The sequence below is a fragment of the Aphidius gifuensis genome, linkage group LG4 (genome assembly GCF_014905175.1).
Source record: "Aphidius gifuensis isolate YNYX2018 linkage group LG4, ASM1490517v1, whole genome shotgun sequence".
Lineage (NCBI taxonomy): Eukaryota > Metazoa > Arthropoda > Insecta > Hymenoptera > Braconidae > Aphidius > Aphidius gifuensis.
This window is the reverse complement of record NC_057791.1, coordinates 1073544-1096166: the sequence shown is the minus strand read 5'-3', so window position 1 is coordinate 1096166 and position 22623 is coordinate 1073544. Positions and strand designations below refer to the sequence as shown.

The 22623-nt window shown below is 23.0% G+C and overlaps 2 protein-coding genes across 4 annotated transcripts in view; both read right to left on the bottom strand.

The window, feature by feature from the left end:
- LOC122854315 overlaps window positions 1-20510 on the bottom strand; it is a 33358-nt gene extending 12848 nt beyond the window's left edge. The window contains exons 1-6 of one of the 2 annotated variants that reach the window (XM_044154834.1): window positions 20279-20510; window positions 19914-20025; window positions 19604-19690; window positions 19394-19521; window positions 19213-19306; window positions 17752-18008 (exon numbers count right to left, since the gene is read on the bottom strand). The gene's annotated coding sequence lies outside the window, so the exon portion shown is untranslated. Of the gene's footprint in view, window positions 1-7563; window positions 8083-17751; window positions 18009-19212; window positions 19307-19393; window positions 19522-19603; window positions 19691-19913; window positions 20026-20278 lie in introns of those variants that run through there. The other variant, XM_044154835.1, reaches the window with a different exon arrangement.
- LOC122854310 (bromodomain-containing protein 7) lies at window positions 11068-16507 on the bottom strand. 2 transcript variants are annotated; one of them, XM_044154828.1, is made up of 3 exons: window positions 16284-16507; window positions 13101-14951; window positions 11068-13021 (listed from the first exon to the last, which is right to left on the bottom strand). In XM_044154828.1, exons 1-3 carry the CDS (start codon window positions 16336-16338, stop codon window positions 12405-12407), a joined length of 2523 nt encoding a protein of 840 aa, XP_044010763.1. In that variant the 5' UTR covers window positions 16339-16507; the 3' UTR covers window positions 11068-12404. The 2 variants fall into 2 exon arrangements, with proteins under 2 accessions (XP_044010763.1, XP_044010764.1); XM_044154829.1 differs by lacking the exon at window positions 16284-16507 and adding an exon at window positions 15828-15987.
- Window positions 20511-22623: the final 2113 nt, after the last annotated feature.

Sequence of the window (22623 nt, the reverse complement as noted above, 5' to 3'; positions counted from 1 at the left end):
ATGATTATTATATTTCTACACGCAAAGATCTTTCGATTGAGGGAAAATATATGAAAAAAAAAAAAAAATAAATATCTCCGGAAACAGAAACACAATAATTTTTAGCTGACAGTAAATATATTTATTGTCTGACTAGACACACGATATATATATATTTTTTTTTGTTAAAAAATATTATATATATAAAAATGATAATAATGGTTTAAGATCAATGAAAAAACATAAATAAAAAAAAAAAATAAATAAAAGTTTAGTATGTAAGAAATGACTTGGGGCATTTGACTTGAATTGAGTAGAAAATTTTTATTTTGGTCAGACAAATATCAAGATATAGATATATAATTGAGATGTAATGTTTTGGAAAATAGCCAATGGGTCAATGATCCGATCAACGAGTTGGAAAGTTTTTTTTTTTTTTTTATCTTTTTAATTTTTATTTGAGAAAAGATCGACAAATTGACACTATAGTCGTACTTAACTTTGACCCTTACACTTGTCGTAAACATTAACCACCCCTTTCTTGCTTTTATCTTTTTTTTTTTTTTTTTTACTACTATTACTTTCCTTTTTCTTTATTTTTTTTTTTTTTGACGATCAATTTTTATATGTGTGCTTTAATAATATACATAAAATATGTCTCGATATGTGCTTAATAAATTTTTTTTATTTTTTTTTCGTTTTGATATATAATGTATATATTTCGTTTGAAAAAAAAAAAAAAAAAATACGTGAGCAATCTGATTTCTATACAAGATTTAAGTAAACCTTATTTTTTGTATATAAATAAAAATAGATTTTTTTATTTTTTATATATTACCAATTTACAAGTCCCCTATGAATTTTTAATATTTTTTTTTTAAAAAAACACGTGTGTGTTTCGAGATATATACTTAAAAATTTTCACCACGTTTTTTTTTATATAAAAATAAAAACAACATAAAATATGTTATATATTTTGATTTTTTATTTCAATTTTATTTGTCATCTTGATGGTAACAAATTTGATAAATAATTCAAAAATTTTAAATTTAATTTTCTACAAGAAAAACAATATATTTTTTATATTTATTTTAAAAAAGAATAAAATGATTGTAATAAAATAAAAATAAATGGAATAATAATCTTGAAAAATAATGTTATCAATCAAATGAGATAAAAAATAAATAAATAAATAAATCTCTTCTTAGTTAGAAAAATGATGGTATTATATATTTTTTTTTCTTTTGGTTTATCATCTATTAATTAATAGGTCACGTACAATATTAGATTTAGATAATAAATATTTATCAAAAATAATAATGACATTAAAATAATAATTTATTTTTGTTTATACTAAACCACTTGAAAGTTAATTATCTATTTTAAAAAACATGTCAACAAAAAAATAAACCAACTTTTCTTTTAAATTTTTACACTATTATATTTTTTTTAAATATTTCCTATTGACTGAATTACCAAGCAAGTTAAACTTTTTACAATCTCACAACAAAAAAAAAAAAAAAAAAAAAAATCACCTTCCGGATGAACTGATGAGAGGTGAAATAATAAACGTCGAAGGGGAAGTAGTCTAGTTGATGTACAAAAGAAAAATAAAATAAATGTTTAATGAAAGGTCGAAAGGTCGAGCACGAGTTAATTTTTATATACTTTTTTTTTTTTATATTATTAATGTAAAAAAAAAAAAATAAAATAATATATCTTTTTTATAGTTAAATTAATTTAATAATAATTTACAAAATAAATGTCATTGAAATTTTGTTTTGAAGTTGCGTTGTTCATACATGCACGTATATATGAAAATAGTTATTATTTTGAAATAATTTTCAACACCCGGTACAATTAAAGGCCATCAATGTACATAAATATCCTTGAAACATTTCCTGCATTTGACTATTGGTGGTTTAATTTAACAGTGACTTTAGCTGGGTTGTTGGTGGTTGTTCATTTGTCCATGAAACAACATTCACCAATATTATTCAAAATATATTACCTATATATATTTAATACACATAAGTGTCTTTGTAATTTGTGTTTATTTATATATTGAGAGAATTCAAATAACAATGAAATTTTTTATGTTTATACGTGATTATTTGGTAGCAACTTGTTGTACATTATAATTATAATTCGATAATCGTTATCAGGTCGTTATACTTTATGCTAGAATAATTTTCAAACTCTGCGATGTGTATAAGTAGTTATAGAATCTAATGATCATCATCATAATATTTCCATATATTAACAATGTAAATATTCTACTTTTTTTAAAAAATATTATTTTCATTATTTTTATTTACAAGTATTATCATAAAAAAAAAAAAAAAAATGAATAAATTGACGAAAAATTTTTTTAATTTATTTATTTACACATAAATCACACATAAATCACACATAATTTACACGTAATTTTTAGTCTAATAACATCGAGATTGAATGTTTACTGAAAAAGTTGTGCTACCTTAATATGTCAAATTCAAAAAAAAATATAAAAAATATTTTAAAAAATTTTCTTTCAAATTTATTTCTTCACACATAAAAAACACATAATTCACACAAAATTTTAAGCCCAATTGCATCGAGATCCGATGATTATTGAGAAAGTTGTGCTAGCTTAATATGTCAATTTTAAAAAACAATATAAAAAATATTTTAAAAAATTTTCTTTCAAATTTATTTTTTTCACACATAAAAAACACATAATTCACACAAAATTTTGAGCCCAATTGCATTAAGATCTAATAATTATTAAAAAAGTTGTGCTAGCTTAATATGTCAATTTTAAAAAAAAATATAAAAAATATTTGAAAAAATTTTGTTTTTGAATTATTTCTTCACACATAAAAAACACATAAATCGTGCAAAATTTTGAGCCCAAGTGCATTAAGATCCGATGATTATTAAAAAAGTTGTGCTAGCTTAATATGTCAATTTTTAAAAAAAATATAAAAAATATTTAAAAAAATTTTCTTTCAAATTTATTTCTTCACACATAAAAAACACATAATTCGCACAAAATTTTAAGCCCAATTGCATCGAGATCCGATGATTATTAAAAAAGTTGTGCTAGCTTAATATGTCAATTTTTAAAAAAAATATAAAAAATATTTAAAAAAATTTTCTTTCAAATTTATTTCTTCACACATAAAAAACACATAAATCGTGCAAAATTTTGAGCCCAAGTGCATTGAGATCCGATGATTATTGAGAAAGTTGTGCTAGCTTAATATGTCAATTTTAAAAAAATATCAAAAAAAATTTTGTTTACTCGCTCTTTTTTTTTGTTTTTTCGTTGCTAACGAAATAAATAAAAAAATAATAGAAAAAGGCAAACAGAAAGAAATTCGTATGAGAGCAAGTGAGAAAAAAACAATGACCAATCAAATGTCCGGAAGACCGATGATGTTTGTCCTTTTTATATTAGGAATACAAAAATACATGAAATGTATTAATTTATTGTTCAATTAATCATGTAATTTAGAGTATTTAAATTAAGCTTTAAATTGTTTGTAAAATTTATTTATGACTGATTAAATTTTATAATATATTGTAATTTAATTTAAAAAATATATATTTTGTTTATTTATAAATTAAAACTTTATGTATACATCAAAGTAATAAATATAATTTAATTTTTGTTTTAAATTTTTTAATTAAAAACATTAAAAAAAAAAAAAAATACTATATTATTATTTTTATTATGTAACGTATATACACTCGTTGTTAAAAGTGCATATAAATTTGAGTGAAGAATTTAGTAAACCTCTACTATAAAAGTAATTTTAAACTTACATAATAATAAAACTAATTTTCTTGAAAATTTATGATTTTCAAACTTCATATAAATCCTATTTTCCAATCACCAATTTTACTACCCTAAAATTACTCGACCTTTTTTTCATGTCATTTTAAAAATAAAATAAAAAATTGTCCAGCAATAAACAAAGTGCTAACAGTTATAATTTTTTAACCATTAAAAAATGCATTTAATTAATTGTAATAATTTTTAAATCTTGCTTTCGAAAAAAAATCACTTTTTCAACTTGATATATTCATTCATTAATCTACCATCTAGAAATTTTTAAATATGCTAAAAAAAAATAGAGAGAAAAATACACTAAAATAAGTAAATAATAAAAAAAAAAAATTTGTGCCATTTCCTTTATAGTTCACAGGATTAACGCGACTTTGCTATCCCAAGGAGCACTTAGAAGTCTACATGTATATAAATATATAAAAGTAGCTGGGATTTTCAGCAAGCTTCTAGGGATGATCGTTTCTACCGTTCTTCTTCACTACAACCTTTTATATAAATTTCTTTTTTTTTTCAACATGAGGTGTACCCACTACGTGCAAAAGTCTCCATCTCAATAACCACCACTTTTCACTGTATCCTTTTTTTTTTTTATTATTATTCTTTTATCCCTTTCTTTGAACCCCTTCATTTTATTTTTTTTTTTTTATCATAATCCTCGACCTCCGACCCAGTTACCTGCCTGTGAATCCATTCTAACCAATCGCCTCTGGCTTTGTGTATATTATATATCTTTATCTCTTTTTTATCAATTTTTTTTTTGTTATTATTTTTCAAAGCAGTATTATCATCGTTAATCGAATTTTAATTAAAAAATTTCACAATATAATTGATGAAATTATATACACAAACTCGTTTTTATAATAAGAAAAAAAAAAAAATATTAAATGAAATAAATAACTCAATATAGAATTTTAAATGAACAAATTGATATTTTTTTCTTTTTAAATTCTTGTTCTTTTAAATTAATCTTGATTTATTATTTTCTGTACAATGAAGAAATTATTTTTCTTTCATTTTTTCTTTATAAATTTAAATTATTTTTCTATGATATTGATGATTGACTGACATATAATTGAATGGAATTAAGTTATACATCAAAATATATATATACAATGGAATTTGAAGTTATATCTATGAGAATTATTGGAAATAGAGAACCACACTTTGATATGCAATGGCTATGCAAAGATTGCCTCTAGGTATTTACGTTAACATATATTGGATAATATATATATACAATACTTGATAATCATTATTAAAGCTCTAGTTATGACCACCAGAAATGCAACAAGCATTATTGATTTTTTAAAAAATGGCTAATAAATATAATATGAAGTATTAAAAAAAAAAAAAAAAAACAATCATAAATTATACAACTATTCATGTCAAACTTTTTTTATTGTTGCTCTTTTTTTTATAATTATTTAATAACTCTTAAATAATTAAATTATCTATTTCAGAAAAAAAAAAAAGCTATCAATTGGTTTTATATTTTTCAAGATTTAACATAAAAAATAATATTGTTAGTAGATCATTATTTTTAATTCAAAAAAATAATAAACAAGATGAAATTAATTTGCAACTTGAGATAACAATCGGGCATGTATTTCACTTAGCTTGGTGGTTCATTCAACAGCACGAATCTAAACACATTTACAAATTCATAAATATATACATGAATTTTGTATAAAATATATACCCGCAACACACACACACACATGTGTATAATATGTTAAGGATTACTCAACACTTGTTTACAATTTACTTTAAATCAGTTTAAATAATATATTATAAAGATTAAAGATTAATCTGTGATATTGTTTTCTCACATACGTAAAATAAACGTGGCTAGTTTTTGGTATTTTTTTTTATGATTAATGGTTAAATCAATATGAAAAATAATATCAACAAAGATATATATCATTTTATTTTATATCTATATATGAAATCAAATTTATCAAATAAAAAAAATTGATTAATCATTATAATGGGGTGAAATAAATAAATCAAAAATATATAAAACGTGATCTTTAATGACTAATATTTATACTTAATTTTTTTTTTCTAAGAAATATTTTTTTTTAAAGAGTTAATGAATATTCTTTTTGAATTTTAAATTTATTTTTCAATGTAAAACATACTTGTGTCATATTTAAATTTTTCAATTGCTCGTATTATCCAATTTTTATTATGATTACTTGAGTCGAATAATTTATGGTTTTAATAGAAATTTTTTCTTTTAAAATAGAGTGGAGCTTTTTTTTTTTTTTTTTATTTCATAAAGTGTAGAAAAATGTGGTGATGAAGGATATGACACTGAGGCTTGTAACACTAAATTATATTGTTCGCCCTGAGGATGCCAGAAATAAGGAAGGTAAAATATAAATTTTCAGAAAATGTACTTGCGTTGGTGAAAAAAGAAAATAAAGAATAGTGTGAAAAAAAATAAATGAAAATAAAAAAAAAAAGTCAACTCTATTTTTGCAATTTTCTTTCTACAATATTTTTCTATGTATATATAGTTTATTTTTTTTCTATAAATTTTCCCTTTTTTTTTTTTATTTCAAAGGGAACACTCTGAACGTGCCAGGAAGATACGATTTGCTGGATTGAGTGTAATGGTCCTGTGACATTTCTACGACACTTAACATTTTTTTTAAAAGATTTTTTTTTTATTCAACTAACATTGTATATAAAAATGTATATATAAATTACGTTATTTTGTGTGAATATAAACACGTAATAATGACAAATTTGTTTATTCATGATTTTATGAATGTTAAATTAAATGAGATATGAATATTTCTAATTTCGTTATAATTTTATTACTTTTTTTTTCATTTTTTGTTTGTTTATTTTTAGGAAAATGAAAAAAATGAAAGGAAAAAAATCCCCAATGGTCTTATATTGCATTTTATGTAAGCTTGAATAAAAGGAAATTGTCGACGCTATTTTCTTATTGAATAAAATTGTAAAATAGATAGCTAGATAAATCATTCATTCATTCAGTTTCTTTTTTTTTTTTTTCATCTTTCGATGATCCTCTTAAACGTAAATTATTACTTTTAATTTATAATTTAAATATATATATATTGAAAATTTTTTTTAAACCTAATCTAAAGAATAATTTTTCAATTGAAAAAAAAAATTATTTTAAAGATTTTATTTTCTTTCATTAAATTTGAAATATATTTTATTTGATTTTTATTTTATTAAATATACTGCTAAATTTAATTTAGAAAAAAAAAAAAAAAAAATTGAAATTAAATCTCATAAAAATTATCCACAAAAGTAATTTAAAATGAATTTTTTTAAAAAAATATTAAAAAAACAATTTTAATTTTCCATCACTGGTTAAATACTTTTCCATCAAATTCACAAATTTCATTTAAATAAAATTCATTTCCTTGTCTACAAAAAAAGAAGAAAAAAAAAAAACATTATTATTTTAAAAAAAAAAATATAAAAATAAATGTCCATTACAATCAATGGACCAATGTAAATTTCCGCTCTTTTTTTTTCCAATTGAAATCTTCTACATCTAATAAAAAAAATAAAACAATGAAAAGATAAAAAAAAAAAAAAAATACAATATCGTAACAAAACGCATTTAACAGCTCATAAAATTCCCACATTTACCCCAAATTAACAACCCCTCAATTAGCACAAACTAAAAAAAGAAAATATAAAAAAAAAAAAACAAATTTTCCCGCCCGTTAAATAATTATTTTAAAAATTTAATTACATACCTTTAAATCTTCCAATTATCAAATAGTTTTCCGTCAAATTACGTGTTATTATTTATATTTATAAATAATTTAATATTCATATATAAAATTAATTAACACAAGGTGTAAAATAATTTTATTTCATTCAATTACGCACGTGGAATAAAAATAAAAAAAAATTAAATAAAATTAAATCCACGAATAAATATACAAAATTAAATTAAATTAAATAAAAAATAATATTATCCTCTTGATAAATAATGAATAATTAAATTTTTCATTTAACAAAAAAACAAAATATATATAAATTAATAAACCATGATAAATTGATCACGATAATATATGGTAAATAAAATTTGAATAAAATAATTTTTAAAACAACAAAAAAACACGTTATTTACTGAAAAATATTTGTTGAATTTTTTTAAAAATATTAATTAAATATTTTGTGTAAATATAGTTATTGAAAAATTAATTTATATTTGATTGATATATATTTATTGCCGGCGTACGCGATGGCTCGCGTCGCGACGCCACTCTGACGATGTCCCACTGGTCGACCCGGGCTTGCACCCGACAATGTCTACATTGGTCTGTTTTCAGGCGCAAGCGTCGTTATATACATATTTATTTGATACATCTATATGTACAGGTAGTCACATACAAATGAATATATACGCATCAAACCAGGAGGTAACTGATGGTGCAAAAAAAATACCCCAGTACCCTACTACCAGCAGATTCACATTTTCAAGTAGACTAACCTGGCCTTTTTTTTTTTTTTTCAACTTTTTCTTCCCTTATTTTTTATTATCTGTACCACCACTACAATTATCTCGATAATAACATCAAATGCACATTCAATATTTATCTTATTATTCATTTTTTTTTTTTCATTTTACAATTCAATAAGTTTTTTCTTTTTTTTTTCTTTGAGCTTTTCTTCTTTTTTTTTTTCTTGTATTTGTACAACAGATGATGGCTCTATCGTAAATTCACAGGCAACATTGATAAATAAAATATATATGATTCAACAAAAATATTTATATATTATTAAATGATTTTTCAAAAAAAAAAAATAAATTTTTTTTCATCAACTCAAATAGTTTTGTTGTAAAAAAAAAAAGAAAATATATATAGCTCAAAGTATCTTTATGTGGTTGTTTTTTTTTTCCCACAAAGATTTTTCAATTTAATAAATATTAAGAAAAAAAGAAAAAAAATATTATTTACTATTGTTTTATTTGATTTGTAGAATGAAAAAAAAAAAAAAATATAAAGTAATAAAAAAATGTATATATGAAAAAAAAAAAAAAGCCAGTAGATTGCTTGATGAAAAAAAAAAATGAAAATAAAATTCACGTGGATATGAGAAAAAGGAAGAAAACAAGGGTAAACATTGACGGTTCATGTTGGAGGGTTTGGGAGATTTAAAGGGTAAGATAAGTACTAAAATAAAATGAAAAAATCGTGATTTGACCGCATGGATGTCTGACTATATCAACTTTATACTACTTGTTTTTATTTTTTTTTTCATTATTGTTAGTATATTTATTTATTTTTTTTTTTCTTTTGCATTTATTGCATTATATATTAAACTCGTATAAATAAAAGGGGGGTAAAAAGGGGGTATTTTATTTATTCGCATGCGCGTAGATTCTTGTGTTGGTCGAGGTTGAAAAGTCACGGCCATTCCGTTCATTCGCGAATGTCCTTGTTTTTCACGCATATAAAATTTTTTTTTTTTTACATTATTCAAAAATATCCTTAATATTTTCATAGATTTACTTATATGATTTGTCAACTATCAACAACAATATATAATTTTTTTTATCGAAACATATCTTAAATATTTTCATTTAAAAAAAAAAAAGCTTTTTCATTTCATTTTCACTGATATAAAAATTTATTTATATATATAGAAATTTTTTTTTTTCTTTCATTAAAAGTTAAACATTCTATAGTTGTTATTTATTTTTTAATAAAAAAAATATAATCCAATGTTTAATATAAAAATTGGATATAATTTTAATGAAACAACTTTTTTACCTCATTATTAAATTAAAAATAAAAATCTATATTTAAAAAATTTTTTCTTTTTTTAAATCGATAAAAAAAATTATAATTTAATTAATAATAATAATAATAATAATTATTATTATTAAATGACTAAATAAAATTAAATTTTATATTTTTTGTTTTAATTTTTATTTTAAATAATAAAATCAATATGATGAGAATATTTGATAATTTAAAAATGGTACAAAGGAAGTCTTTTGTAAAATAGTGCATTTAGTGCATTTGTTGATATTTGTATTTTGAAATGACAATATCAATATAGATATAAATATTCATATATAATAAGTACTTGTGTGTTAACAATGTCACTGTTTGTTGACAAAAACGAAATAATGAAACGCAGCAGTCAGTTTTATTTTTCTTTCATTGTTTCAAACAGTTCAAAGTATATAAAAAAAAAATTTTAATAACTATATGGTGCATCTAGGTACACCACTCTACTCTACATTGTTATCTCAGTTATTTTTTTTACTTTTTTCTTTGTTAAATCTCAATTCAAATAAAAATTTACCATTTAAACTATAAAAAAGTTTTTTTCATCTATTATTTCTTTGTGTATTTTTAACTTTTTAAAAAAAAATAATAAATAATTTATTTAAAGAATTTAATAAACATTAATTTAAATATATATATATTATTTATTTATACAATCTACTGATGTGAAAGAATGAATAGAATGTTCAGTGATGCGTTAGTAAAGACCGGATAGTTTTACTTTTTTTTGGTTTTTCCAATTTTATATTTTTTTTTCTACAGGATATACCTATATGATAAAACCAAGTATACCCCTGGGTTTTGTGTACATCGAATATCAGAATAGTACACCTTGAAAAAAAAAATAAAATAATAAAACAATGAAGAAATTTTAAAAAAATGAAAAAGTTGCAATGCTTGACTGGTTCTCGTAAAAATGTCCAGTCAACTAAAACGATAGATAAAAAATAAAAAAAAAAAAATCAAGTTTTCGTTACGGTTGAGATAAGTTAAATTTATCTTCAATCTATGTACTTGATATGGGATAGTTGAAGAGTATATATACAAGCAAATAACTATATAAAAAAAAAGAGAAAAATTGAAGCAATCAAAAAAAGTAAATTTTGTTTGAAAAAATTATTATTTATGAGTGTCAATGATAAATCTATGACCCAGTGGAATTGATGGTATCATAATCAAGCAATTGTTATTCAAAAAAAAAAAAACATTGAGTCTATTAAAAAAAAGAAATTAGGTGTTACAAATATAAATGAAATATTTCAAGTTAGTGTATTTGAGATTAAAACATGAAAATGTTTGAAGCGACATTACAAGCTTTATTTTTTATTTTTTTTTATAACATTCTTTTGTAGTGGTTAAAGAGACTCAGGTGTATATAAATTTTAACCACCGACAGTGAAAGAAAAAAAAAAAAGCAAAAATAACAAAGTGTGCAAAAAAAAAAATAGTTAAAGTCTTAATGAAAAGTTGGTAGAATGAAAGAGGGCGTGAACAAATGAAACTGACGTAGTTTTCTATTCAGCACTGGTATTACAACTTGTGATTATCATTTTTTTTTTTTTTTTATTATTTTTTGATACACAAAATTTAACAAGTGCCTTCACACACAAAAATCTTTGCTGACTCTTAAAGAATTTTTTTCAAACTCAGTAAAACAAGAAAAGCTAATGAAAATAAATTTTTAAAAATATATTTTAATCTAGTCTGTTAATTTAAAAATACGACAATGTATAAAACATTTTTTTTTTTTCATTTAATTTCTAACAAAATTTTAATGTCAAGGTATTTTTCTTGAAGAAAAATTTCAAGTTAATAATTTAAAATTAAAACAATGTTTTATGTGACAGTGATTGTTATAATTATCATTTTTTTTTTTTTTTCTTTCATATAATACTCGAGGAAATTCAAGGGTCACGTAATTATTCTAGTAGTAAATAAAACTTGAAAGAAAAAAAAAAACATAAAAATACTTTTTTACGTAATTTATAAAAATTAAAAAAATTTGTTCAAGTCATAATTTAATTTAGAAAAATAATTTAAAATTTTTTTTAGCTAATGAAAGTATTTTCTTATTGACAAATAAAATCTCAATAAAATAACAAAAATTTTCATCTAAAAAAACCAATTTCTTCATTAAAATTTACTCAAATTATCAAAGCAAATTAATCAATAATAAACCTTGACTAATTTATCATTAAATATCCTTGAATAAATAAAATTAAATATAAAAAAAAATATAATTTTCAATGTCAATATATAAATTGGAAAGTTGATGGCGCATGACAATGAATTTAACAAATTTAGAAATTAAATTTTGTATACAATTTAAACCACACATAACATTATTGTTATTATAGTCGGTTGATATTGGTTTAATGTCCATTTAAATTAACCATCAAAATAAATTTAAATGTTGCACTATTTTCCAATTACAAAATGATAATAAAATTATTTAAATTTCATGTTTTTTTGTTCTTTTTTTTATTTCTACAATTACATTGTTTTTTTATTTTTATATAGATTATTATTATTATTTAATTTTTCCATGAGTATAACATGACAATTATTATAAACTAAATATTAGAAAAAAAATATCTAAAAATTTTCTCATTTATTTCTATAATATTATTATTAAAAAAAAAAAAAAAATGTATTTTTATTTTTCTCCACATATTTTTTTCTCTTTACTCAATATTAATTTTAATTATATTATATGCAATTTAATTTCAGTACATAAAAAAATTTGAAAGTAAAAAATAATATTATTATTTAATTATTATTTTATTTGATTAAGATTCTGATAAAATATCTTCAAGTGTTTTATCATCATGTAGCGGTGAATGTCCAAGTGTTGGATCACTTTCTAAAAATTCACGTAATTCTGATTCAAGATCAGGTACACCAGATGATTCATTTGTTAATAAAGCTGGCACTGAATTTGTTGCTACATTACCAATTTGTATTTGTATTGGTGTTTGATTAATAATTGTTGTATTTGTTTGATTATTATTTGTATTATTAATATGTAAATTTGTTGAAATTTGTGTCTGTACAACTGTTGTTGTATTATTATTTTCAATAACAATTGTTGGATTATGAGTTATTGGTTCAACTTCCATTGGTTCTGGACCACCAACTGGTGCTATACCCATTGCACGACGTAAACCATCAACAGATGCAATTGCTGATGGTGGAAGTTTTTTAGCAACTTCAGTTAAATTATCTGTTATTTTTTCAGCAAGTAATATTTCATTATCTGTTGCTTTTGGTACATTTGATAAATGTGATGGTGGTGGTGCTGATAAACGATCATGTTGTGCTTGTTTTAAACGTACCAACATTTGTGATGTATCATCTAAACGATTTTGTATTGATGATTTATCTTCTTGTATTTTACCATCTTGTTCTGTAAATAAAAATACCAAATATCAATAAAACAATAATTAAAATAATAAATAATAAATAAATATAAATTATATATTTACCAAAACCATCTAAAAAATTTATATCAATGCCAAATTCAGCTAATGATTTAAGTTGATTAACATCAACTTTGACAGTATCAATTGTTGTTGTTGTTGTTGTTGTTGTCGATGAATTATTACGATTAATATCAGCTGTTGGTTTTTCTAATAAATTTTTAATTTTTTCTTCTTCTTCTTTAAGTTTACGTTTTTCATCAAGTATTTTTTTAGTTTTACGATGATCACCATTTGTTAATATATCTAATAAATCATCAACCATTGTTAATGTATAATCACAATCTTTAGCAAAATCAAGTATTGATTCAGCATATTGTACAGCTGTATCATCACCATAAGTTGAATAAACTAATTCAGTTTCATCTTTAGTTAAATTAGCAAATGTTGAATCATAACTTGGTGCATATGAACCAAATGCACCATAATATAATGGTTTAACTGGTTTTGACATATTTCTACGATCTTCACGAAAACCAGCTAATGCACCAGTACCATGACTTAATTTACCAATTAATTGACCAAGTGATACTGGTCGTTGATTTGTACCAGGTATTTCACCATTATTACCATTAACAATAATTTGTAAACTAGTTGTACCATCTTTTTTTTGACGTAAAAAACCCATTTTTGAATTAATACGTTTCATTGATAATTTATCTGATGCTATTTTAGCAGCATTACGTGCTTGTTTTAATATTTCATCTGGTGTTAAATCATCTGGTATTGCTTCAAATTTACCAAGATTTGCTAAACGTATTTTACGTTGATTTTCTTTTCTTAATTCTTCAGCTTCTTCATTTCTTTCTTCTTGTTCACGTTCTCTTTCAATTTGTTCTTCAGTTGTTAATACATCTGGATTATTTGGATCTTCAACACCTAGCTCAAAACCAAGTTCATCACATGATATATCACGCATATACGTTAATACTGATCTTAATTGACGTAACTTATCAGCAGTAACCATTTTTAAACCAACATGTAATAATTTTTTAGCTGCTTTATAATAAATTGTTTCTTGATGATTATATGTCATTGCATTATCACACATTAATTTAAAATCACTTATAAATTCATTTAATGTTGTATAATTATTATCAATTATTTTTTGTTTCATTGTACTAAAATCCATTGGATAACGTATTATTTCTGAATAACCAGGTGCAATACTATCAGTTACTGGCCAAGCAAAAAATTGTTCTGGATCACGTATTTCTAATGAACGTAATAAATATTCAAGTAATCTTTGTAATGGTGTACGTTCAGCTATTTTTTTTAATACACATGTTCTTGGTTCACGATGAGGTGATACTGATTGACGTATTTGTTGTGATCCAACATTTAATTGTGATGATAATTTTGGTACATTTAAATTATGAATTTGATGCTGTTGTTGTTGTTGTTGTTGTTGATTATTGCTACTATTATTATTAATATTATTACTATTATTATTATTAAGATGTTGTTGTTGATGATGATGGTGATTATGATGATGACTATGTAAAGTTTTTTTTTTAGCTGGTGTTTCTGTTATACCAATATTATCATCTGGATCACCAACTGATTCTTGACTTGATTCATCTCTACGACGTTTTTTATCTTTATGATGATGTTTATGACGTTTATCTTTTTTTTTTTTTTTTTTCTTTAATTTTTTATGTGCAGTTATGTATTTATCATATTCATTATCACCTTGGCTTACTGAATAATTCATACCAAGTTGTTGATATTGATGTGACAACATTGTTGATTGACTTGGTGAATTACCAGCGTATTCTGGTGTTCCAGTAGCACCACCAACTTTTAATATTAATTTTAATGCTGGTGGTTTATCGGCTTGGATATATTGATGTCCTTCTGTTATTTTCAAACAAATAACACATATATTTAATATACAATTTATTAAACAATAGTATGATATATAAATTAACAGGACAATTATCAAGCAAACGAATAATATTATTTCAAGTAGCATTACATGCAACTAGTTTTAAATCAAGGATACATTTAGCTCAAGCATGAGACAATGATTTATTATACAAAAATAATAAATTGATAATTTAATAAATTATTTCTTTTTTCTATTATTTACTATTTGATAATTAAAATAAAAAGCTAAAATCTTACTGGATGACTCTGTCTTCACTTTCAACGAACTGGAAGCGAGTTGGAAGTAGATTTACTCAACTGGAGAATTAATCCACTATTAATTTTATTTAATTAATAAAAAATTTTTTAAAAAAATTGCATTCAAGGGTAAAAATCTTGATTTAAATTAAAAATCAACTTGTACAGTGATTTAATTATTTTTTTTTTTTTTTTATAAATTAAAAATATAAGCAAAGCAAATGTGGCATTATTATTAATTAATTATTATTATTATGCCACAATACAAAGCAGGCAATTTAAGGATTTGATTGAAGTGCAACAATTTTATATTGTCTTTAAAAAAATAATATTTGTCTTTAACTTTTATAAACAAATATTTTGTTAATTTGGTTTTTTTTATTAAAACAGTGACACTTCAAACAATATATAGATAATTAATTATATAAACAACTTTACAATTAAACAAAAAAAAAAATAAAAAAATATATATAATAACAATTAAAGATAGTAAAAAAAAAAATAGGGCAAAAGGGTTTATGGGGTTCGTACGTGATAATAATTTTCAAAAGCAGTCTAGTTTATTATCGTGCAACTAGTCCGAAATGAAAATTATTCCGAACTTACTTCCACGGTTGTACCTTCTTGTAATTAAGGTTAATTATTATTATCTTTTTTTTTTTTTTAAATATTATTCAATTATTATTATTATTATCCAATCCACCATTCAAACTTCTTTCTACTCCAATCTCACTCTCAGTTTGTCCAGGGTGAAAACGTAGTCAATTATCCTGTACATTATTATTTAAAAATTTTAATTTATTTAAAAATTTATTAATAATAATAATAATAACAATAAAAATAAATTATTTAACAAAATTATTATTATTAATTTAAGTATGTTGTTATTATTAATATGAAAAAAAAAAAACAAAAAAATAAATGAAATAAAGAGTTGAAAATAATAATTTTAAATTATTTATAAATAAAAAATTATTGTTAAATGAGATGATAATTGTCAAATTAATAATTGTTAAAATTATAATTAAATATAAATAATAATAAATAAATGTCATTTGTCACCTTCATGTCGTTCACGTTTATGTTTTTTATGTTTTTTTATGTTGATTGTTTGCATCTTGTTTTATTTATTAATAATTTTTAATTATTAAAAATATATGTAATATTACACTTATTGTTATTATTTATAAATACGATAAAATTATTAAACTTTTTTTTTTTTTTAATAACAACGATTATAAATATGACGCTATACGATGTGTAAAAAAAATATATATACCGCCAGTATAGTTTTTTTTTTTTTTATTATTATTTGTCAGCCATTTTGTTATTTTTTTAATTATATCGAAATGTATCGATTATTAAACGATAGTAATTTTTTATATTATCACAAGATGGCAGCTCATGTTTATATTGAATTCCTCTTCTCTCTTCTTTATAATTTTAATTTGTCTTCTAATTTATTATTAATCACAATAACAATTAAGAACAATTAAACAATTGCCGCAAAGTGCATAATGTTTACATCGTTTGGATTTTTTTTTATATCACTATTATTATAAAAACCGTGTCCGTGGGCCAAATATGGCGCATTTTTTTATAATTGTGGCGCGAAATTTGAATCGTAAATAAAACGTAAGTGTAAAAAAATTAATAAACGAAAATTATAAATAAAGTAAATTATTTTATTATTTATATACAAACACTCGCGCTAAATCTTCAAATGACGAAGGTTTATTATTTAGCAGCCATTGTTATCGCAAGGCGCTGATAAATCACAATTAATATTTTTTAAAATATATAATTTTGAATATAAAAATACAGCAATAAATTTTTAAATACTTGATAAACAAGTGAAATGAAATAAAAAATTATTGATTAACAACCAGCGCTAAAAGCAGCAGATAAATAAAAAGAAAAATACAATCAAAAAAAATAAAATAGAAAAAAATTCAAACTGTGTATAAAAATACACACAGATTAAATTAAAAATTCGAAAAAAAACTTGATAAACAAGTAATAAATTATTGACTTGCGCTCAAAGCTGCAGTCATATTAAATTAAATTTAAAAAAAAGTATTTTTAAAAATAAATTTACAACTTTGTAAATTATTGTGGTAAAGTGCGTTCAACAAGAAATTATTTAAATTTAAATATTATAAATATATAATAAACCTGAAAAGGAATAAAATAAACATCCTAATATCTCCTAGAAAAAATAAAAATTCAAAAATACCTGAAACACATCCTATTCACCCCCGTCTACTCTGTTTGAGATAGACAGGTTGATGTGCACACCTTGATCAATCAACTACCACCATTTATTCTGGCATTCAAATTTTATAATTTAAATTTTAAAAAAAGTGATCAAGGTGAGCTATACAAGTCACAAAAATATATGCAATATAAATATTGGGGAATTATCAAGTGGCTTTAAAGAATTTTAACATAAATTCTTTAATGCTACAAGCTTGTTGACGCACTTTAACCCTGAGGGATTGGTTAAAAAAGTGACCAGATGGCCTCTTACCTTATTTAGAAGTTCTAGAAGGTAGACAAGCAAGAAGACTAGACAAGGTACATACACAGTTGTCTTTCCTGGTGTCTAGTCTTCTTGAAGAAATTATTCAGATACACCAACGACCATGTAGAAGATCTAGGAGACAGCATTCAAATGCACCAATGACTATTTAGATGATTTATGAGACATGATTCAGATATATACTTTTACGTCTATATGAATGATTATTTTCTTATGATTGCAATTAGTCAATAGGCCAAATTCCACTATGAAATAAAAATCATAAAAATTATTAAAATATATACATGATAAATTTAAAAATCAATAATTAATAGAGTATTGGTTTATGTTGAGTCAAAGTTGTTGTGAGTGTCTTTTTGTGTGTCGAGTTATTTAAACAATATATTATAATGTATATTATTAAATAATAATTTAGGATATATAATTGTATAATTTATAATGTACGCAAAAATTGGTGCCGACTATCTAATCAACTATCTAATCAATTGTTGGATAACATAAAATTATTACAAACGTCGTACTGTCTTCAGACAACATTTTTATATAAAATATTTTGTACGAGTGGCACTTGGTTCCAAGCATATCAGAGTTGAAAATACAATTATTATCAAATCAAGAAGACAAGAGACCTAGTTCAAATCACAAAGACCAAGTCTCTAATCTTCTTGCTTTAAACGACGACAATTAAATTACAATACATTTTTTTTTCTAAGACACATAATAAATAAATTTGAAGAATCATTTTATTTTAAATAGTAAAAAAAATTTATTTTATTTTGTAAGTCGTTGATTGTAATTGTATCATGTCACAAGATGTAGATGCAGCTCACAGGATCCATGGATGAATATGTTGTAAGTTGCATCAACAGGATGTCTAATGTCATGGTCTGATGTTGGCATTTTAAATACTTGCTGGCTAGTCCTGGTCAATTTGCAAGTATTTTCTTCTGTCTGGTGATGGCATAAGCAGACCATGTTTTTAGTTTTTTTTGTAAGTGTTTGTCAGGTCGATTTTTCTCAGGTTCATATTTTTTCCAGGTTTTTTACTAATGTCCCTGGGTTCTTGATATTATCATTGATCCAAGTGGTCTTGTAATTTTTTCAGAGAAAACTTTTTCTTTCTTCTTCTGTTCTTTTTTTATTTGGCGAATTTATAATTGATAATTATAAATTTACATTGTTTTCGCATCATTCGACAATTAACTCGGACATTTTTTAAACGCAACGCAAGATAATAAACATCCAATTTAAAATTAATTTGCATTTTTTTAATTATTAAATTTAATGTATCGTTAAAAAAGCCATCAACGTCTTTTGTCATTCAGTTATATCAGTAATTAATATGAAATATAATCAATCATTTTTTTTTTTTTCATAAGTATTTACTGATTGGACTGATTTCATATTAAATTTACTAAATTTGTCGAAGAAAAACGAAAACCAACATACCTTCTACAACCACCACCAGCATCATCATCAATAACATCCCATATTAACTCTATTTGTCAGTTATTTATGAAAGTTCACTTGGTACAATATCATTCTGTAACAAATGAACATACAGAATAATTAAAATATAATCAAGAAATTGTACAGCTTTTATCTAACTTTAAAAAACTATGAAAGTTACCTATGATATTTAACACACTTTTATCTTGGTTCTAAATTGCACAAGTTTAATGAATTATCAGCACATTTTTATGTAGCCAACAACCACTTGATATTCAGTCTTGATTAGCTTTAAACATTCATTAGCCACTGTAATTTTAAACAAATAATATTTTAGACAAATGTTGAATAAATAAAATAATTAAATTACAATAAATATAAAATTATGTACCATAATTTGTTGTTCAATGAAATGCCAAGACTTTTTTTCACTTTGTCAGGCATATTTTGCGAATAAACTCTAGCCATCTTTTTGTATCTACAAAAAATAAATTCAATGATTAAATTGAAATTATTATAGATAAAAAAAATGATGAATTAATTACTGTTATTGATTTTATTATTTTTATGGTAATGCATTCAAAATATTTATTTATTGCATAATATGTCAATTAAATCATAACAACAAAAGTTAATCTCAAATTTATGTTTCTCTTTTACTAGTATTAACTTTTTATAATTTAATAATAAGTATTGTTTACCTTTGGCCATTTGGCACTGTAAATTTGGCTCCTTGTTCAATAAAAAGCCCAGACTTTTATTCTTGTCATGTTATTTTTCCAAATAATTCCCGGTCATCCTTTTTTTTTACATCTGTAACATTAAATAATAATAAATATTTCAATTTTTGTTGCTATTATTCATTTAACTATTTTTGTCAATCAATATTTTACGATCAATGTTTATTTATTGCAAAATTTGTAAATAAATTTACAACAACAAGCAAACCTAACCTCAAATTTGTTTTTTCACCATAATTAATTATTTATTTATAATTTCACTATTGTTCATACGTATTATTGTTTGTCTGACAAAAACAAAGCTAACGATAATAAAAAATATTTACCTGCGGCCATTTTGTATCGTAAAATTTCATGATGTCCCTTCATGACCCGGCGACTTTTGGACGCTTTAAACAATATCAATTTTTTGCTAAAATACGTGACATTCAGCAATAATTTTGCACTCAAACGGTAGCCAGCGAGTTTATGAACTGATTTATTATAAATTAACAATTAATTGTTGCAATTAAACAATAATAAATTCACTGTAAAACAGGAGCACGTCAACACGTAATATTTTTTTTTTCCAACTGAAAATATTTTTTTTTATAAGAAAGTCATGAGAATTTTTAGAAGACGACTGCAGCGCTGCCACACGGCAGAAATATTAACTGCAAATTTATCGACAAGTAGAATTATCGATAAATAAATTTTTACTTATCGACAAATAATTTTTCAACTAGATGGCGCTACGGAATTTTTCCTAAATTCAAATCGTAAATTTAAAATCATCATTGGAACTTTTATTTTTTTTTTATAATTAATAATATAATAAGCTTTTGTGTATTTGAAAAATTATAATTATCTATGTGTAATTATAATAATATAACCTTGTAGATAACAATTAAGAAATTATATTAAAAGCAAACGAGCACACGATAAAGTTAAATAACGCAATTATTTATTTTTTTCGTTTGCATAATTATTATAGTAGAAATAATTGAAAAATAATGGTTTAAATTATTACACACGTATACAATAACAAATATTTTTTATTATTATTTCTTAATATTTATAAATTTTAACAAAAAATTCATCCAATCACGTTAAGCGGGGGTCGGACCACGTTGGGTTTTTTATCGCCCCCAAACATCCTGCTCAAACCACGAACAATCAGCATAACATCGAAAACATCCGCTGCAGTCATCGTCTTTCTCACACCATGTTAATTTATCGTAATAATTAGGGTAAGAACCGTACCCAACTCCTGTGTAGCACCACATACGTGCAATACCCATGCATCCTGCCCAACAGTTTTTTTTCTTTACATCACATCCAAATCTATCACTACAACCATCAAATAATCTAGGATCTTCCTCATTTTCCCTCTTGACACGACTTATTTCAGTATGATTATCATAATTTACTGGTAATGAATTGACAAAAAATATCAAATTCAATTCCAAAATTATTATCATCATCAACAGCATCGACAAGTTTTTCATCTAAAATTTTTTATTTTTCTTCAATACAATTAAATAATAATAAATAATTATAATTTGAATGCGACTTACCTTGTTTAATGTTATTTGTTGATTTAGAATTTCACACTTAAATAAATGTTTGAAAACAATTGTGTTTATAGCTATTTGAACTGGAAGTTTAATTAAAAAGCTTTTACGTATTTAAAAAAATTATAATTATCCATGTGTAATTATAATAATATAACCTTGTAGATAACAATTAAGAAATTATATTAAAAGCCAATGAGCTAATGAATATTGCACACGATAAAATTAAATAACTCAAATATTTATTTTTTCGTTTGCATAATTATTATAGTAAAAATAATTGGAAAATAATGGTCTAAATTATTACACACGTATACAATAACAAATATTTTTTATTATTATATCTCAATATTTATAAATTTTAACAAAAAATTCATCCAATCACGTTAGGCGGGGGTGTGTCCACGTTGGGTTTTTTATCACCTATAACTTCTTGCTCTATCCACGAGCAATCAGTATAACATAGATAACATGGATCGCAGTCTTTGTCTTCATCACACCAAGTTACATAATCCCAATAAGGGCGAGTTATTCCTGTGTAGCACCACATACGTGCGATACCCATGCATCCTGCCCAACAGTGGTTTTTCTCTTTATTACATCCACCTCTATCACTACAGCCACCAAATAATTCAGGAACTTTCCTCTTGACACGACTTATTTCAGTATGGTTATCATAATTTACTGGTAATGAATTGACAAAAAATATCAAATTCAACTCCAAAATTATTATCATCATCAACAGCATCGACAAGTTTTTCATCTAAAACATTTTTTATTTTTTCTTCAATACAATTAAATAATAATAAATAATTATAATTTGAATGCAGCTTACCTTGTTTAATGTTATTTGTTGATTTAAAATTTCACACTTAAATAAATGTTTGAAAACAATTGTATTTATAGCTATTTGAACTGGAAGTTTAATTAAAAAGCTTTTACGTATTTAAAAAAATTATAATTATCCATGTGTAATTATAATAATATAACCTTGTAGATAACAATTAATAAATTATATGAAAAACAAACGAGCTAATGAATATTGCACACGTGTACTGCACTATATGTGTAATTATAATAATATATTTTTCAATGACAAATTATAATATTCAATAATT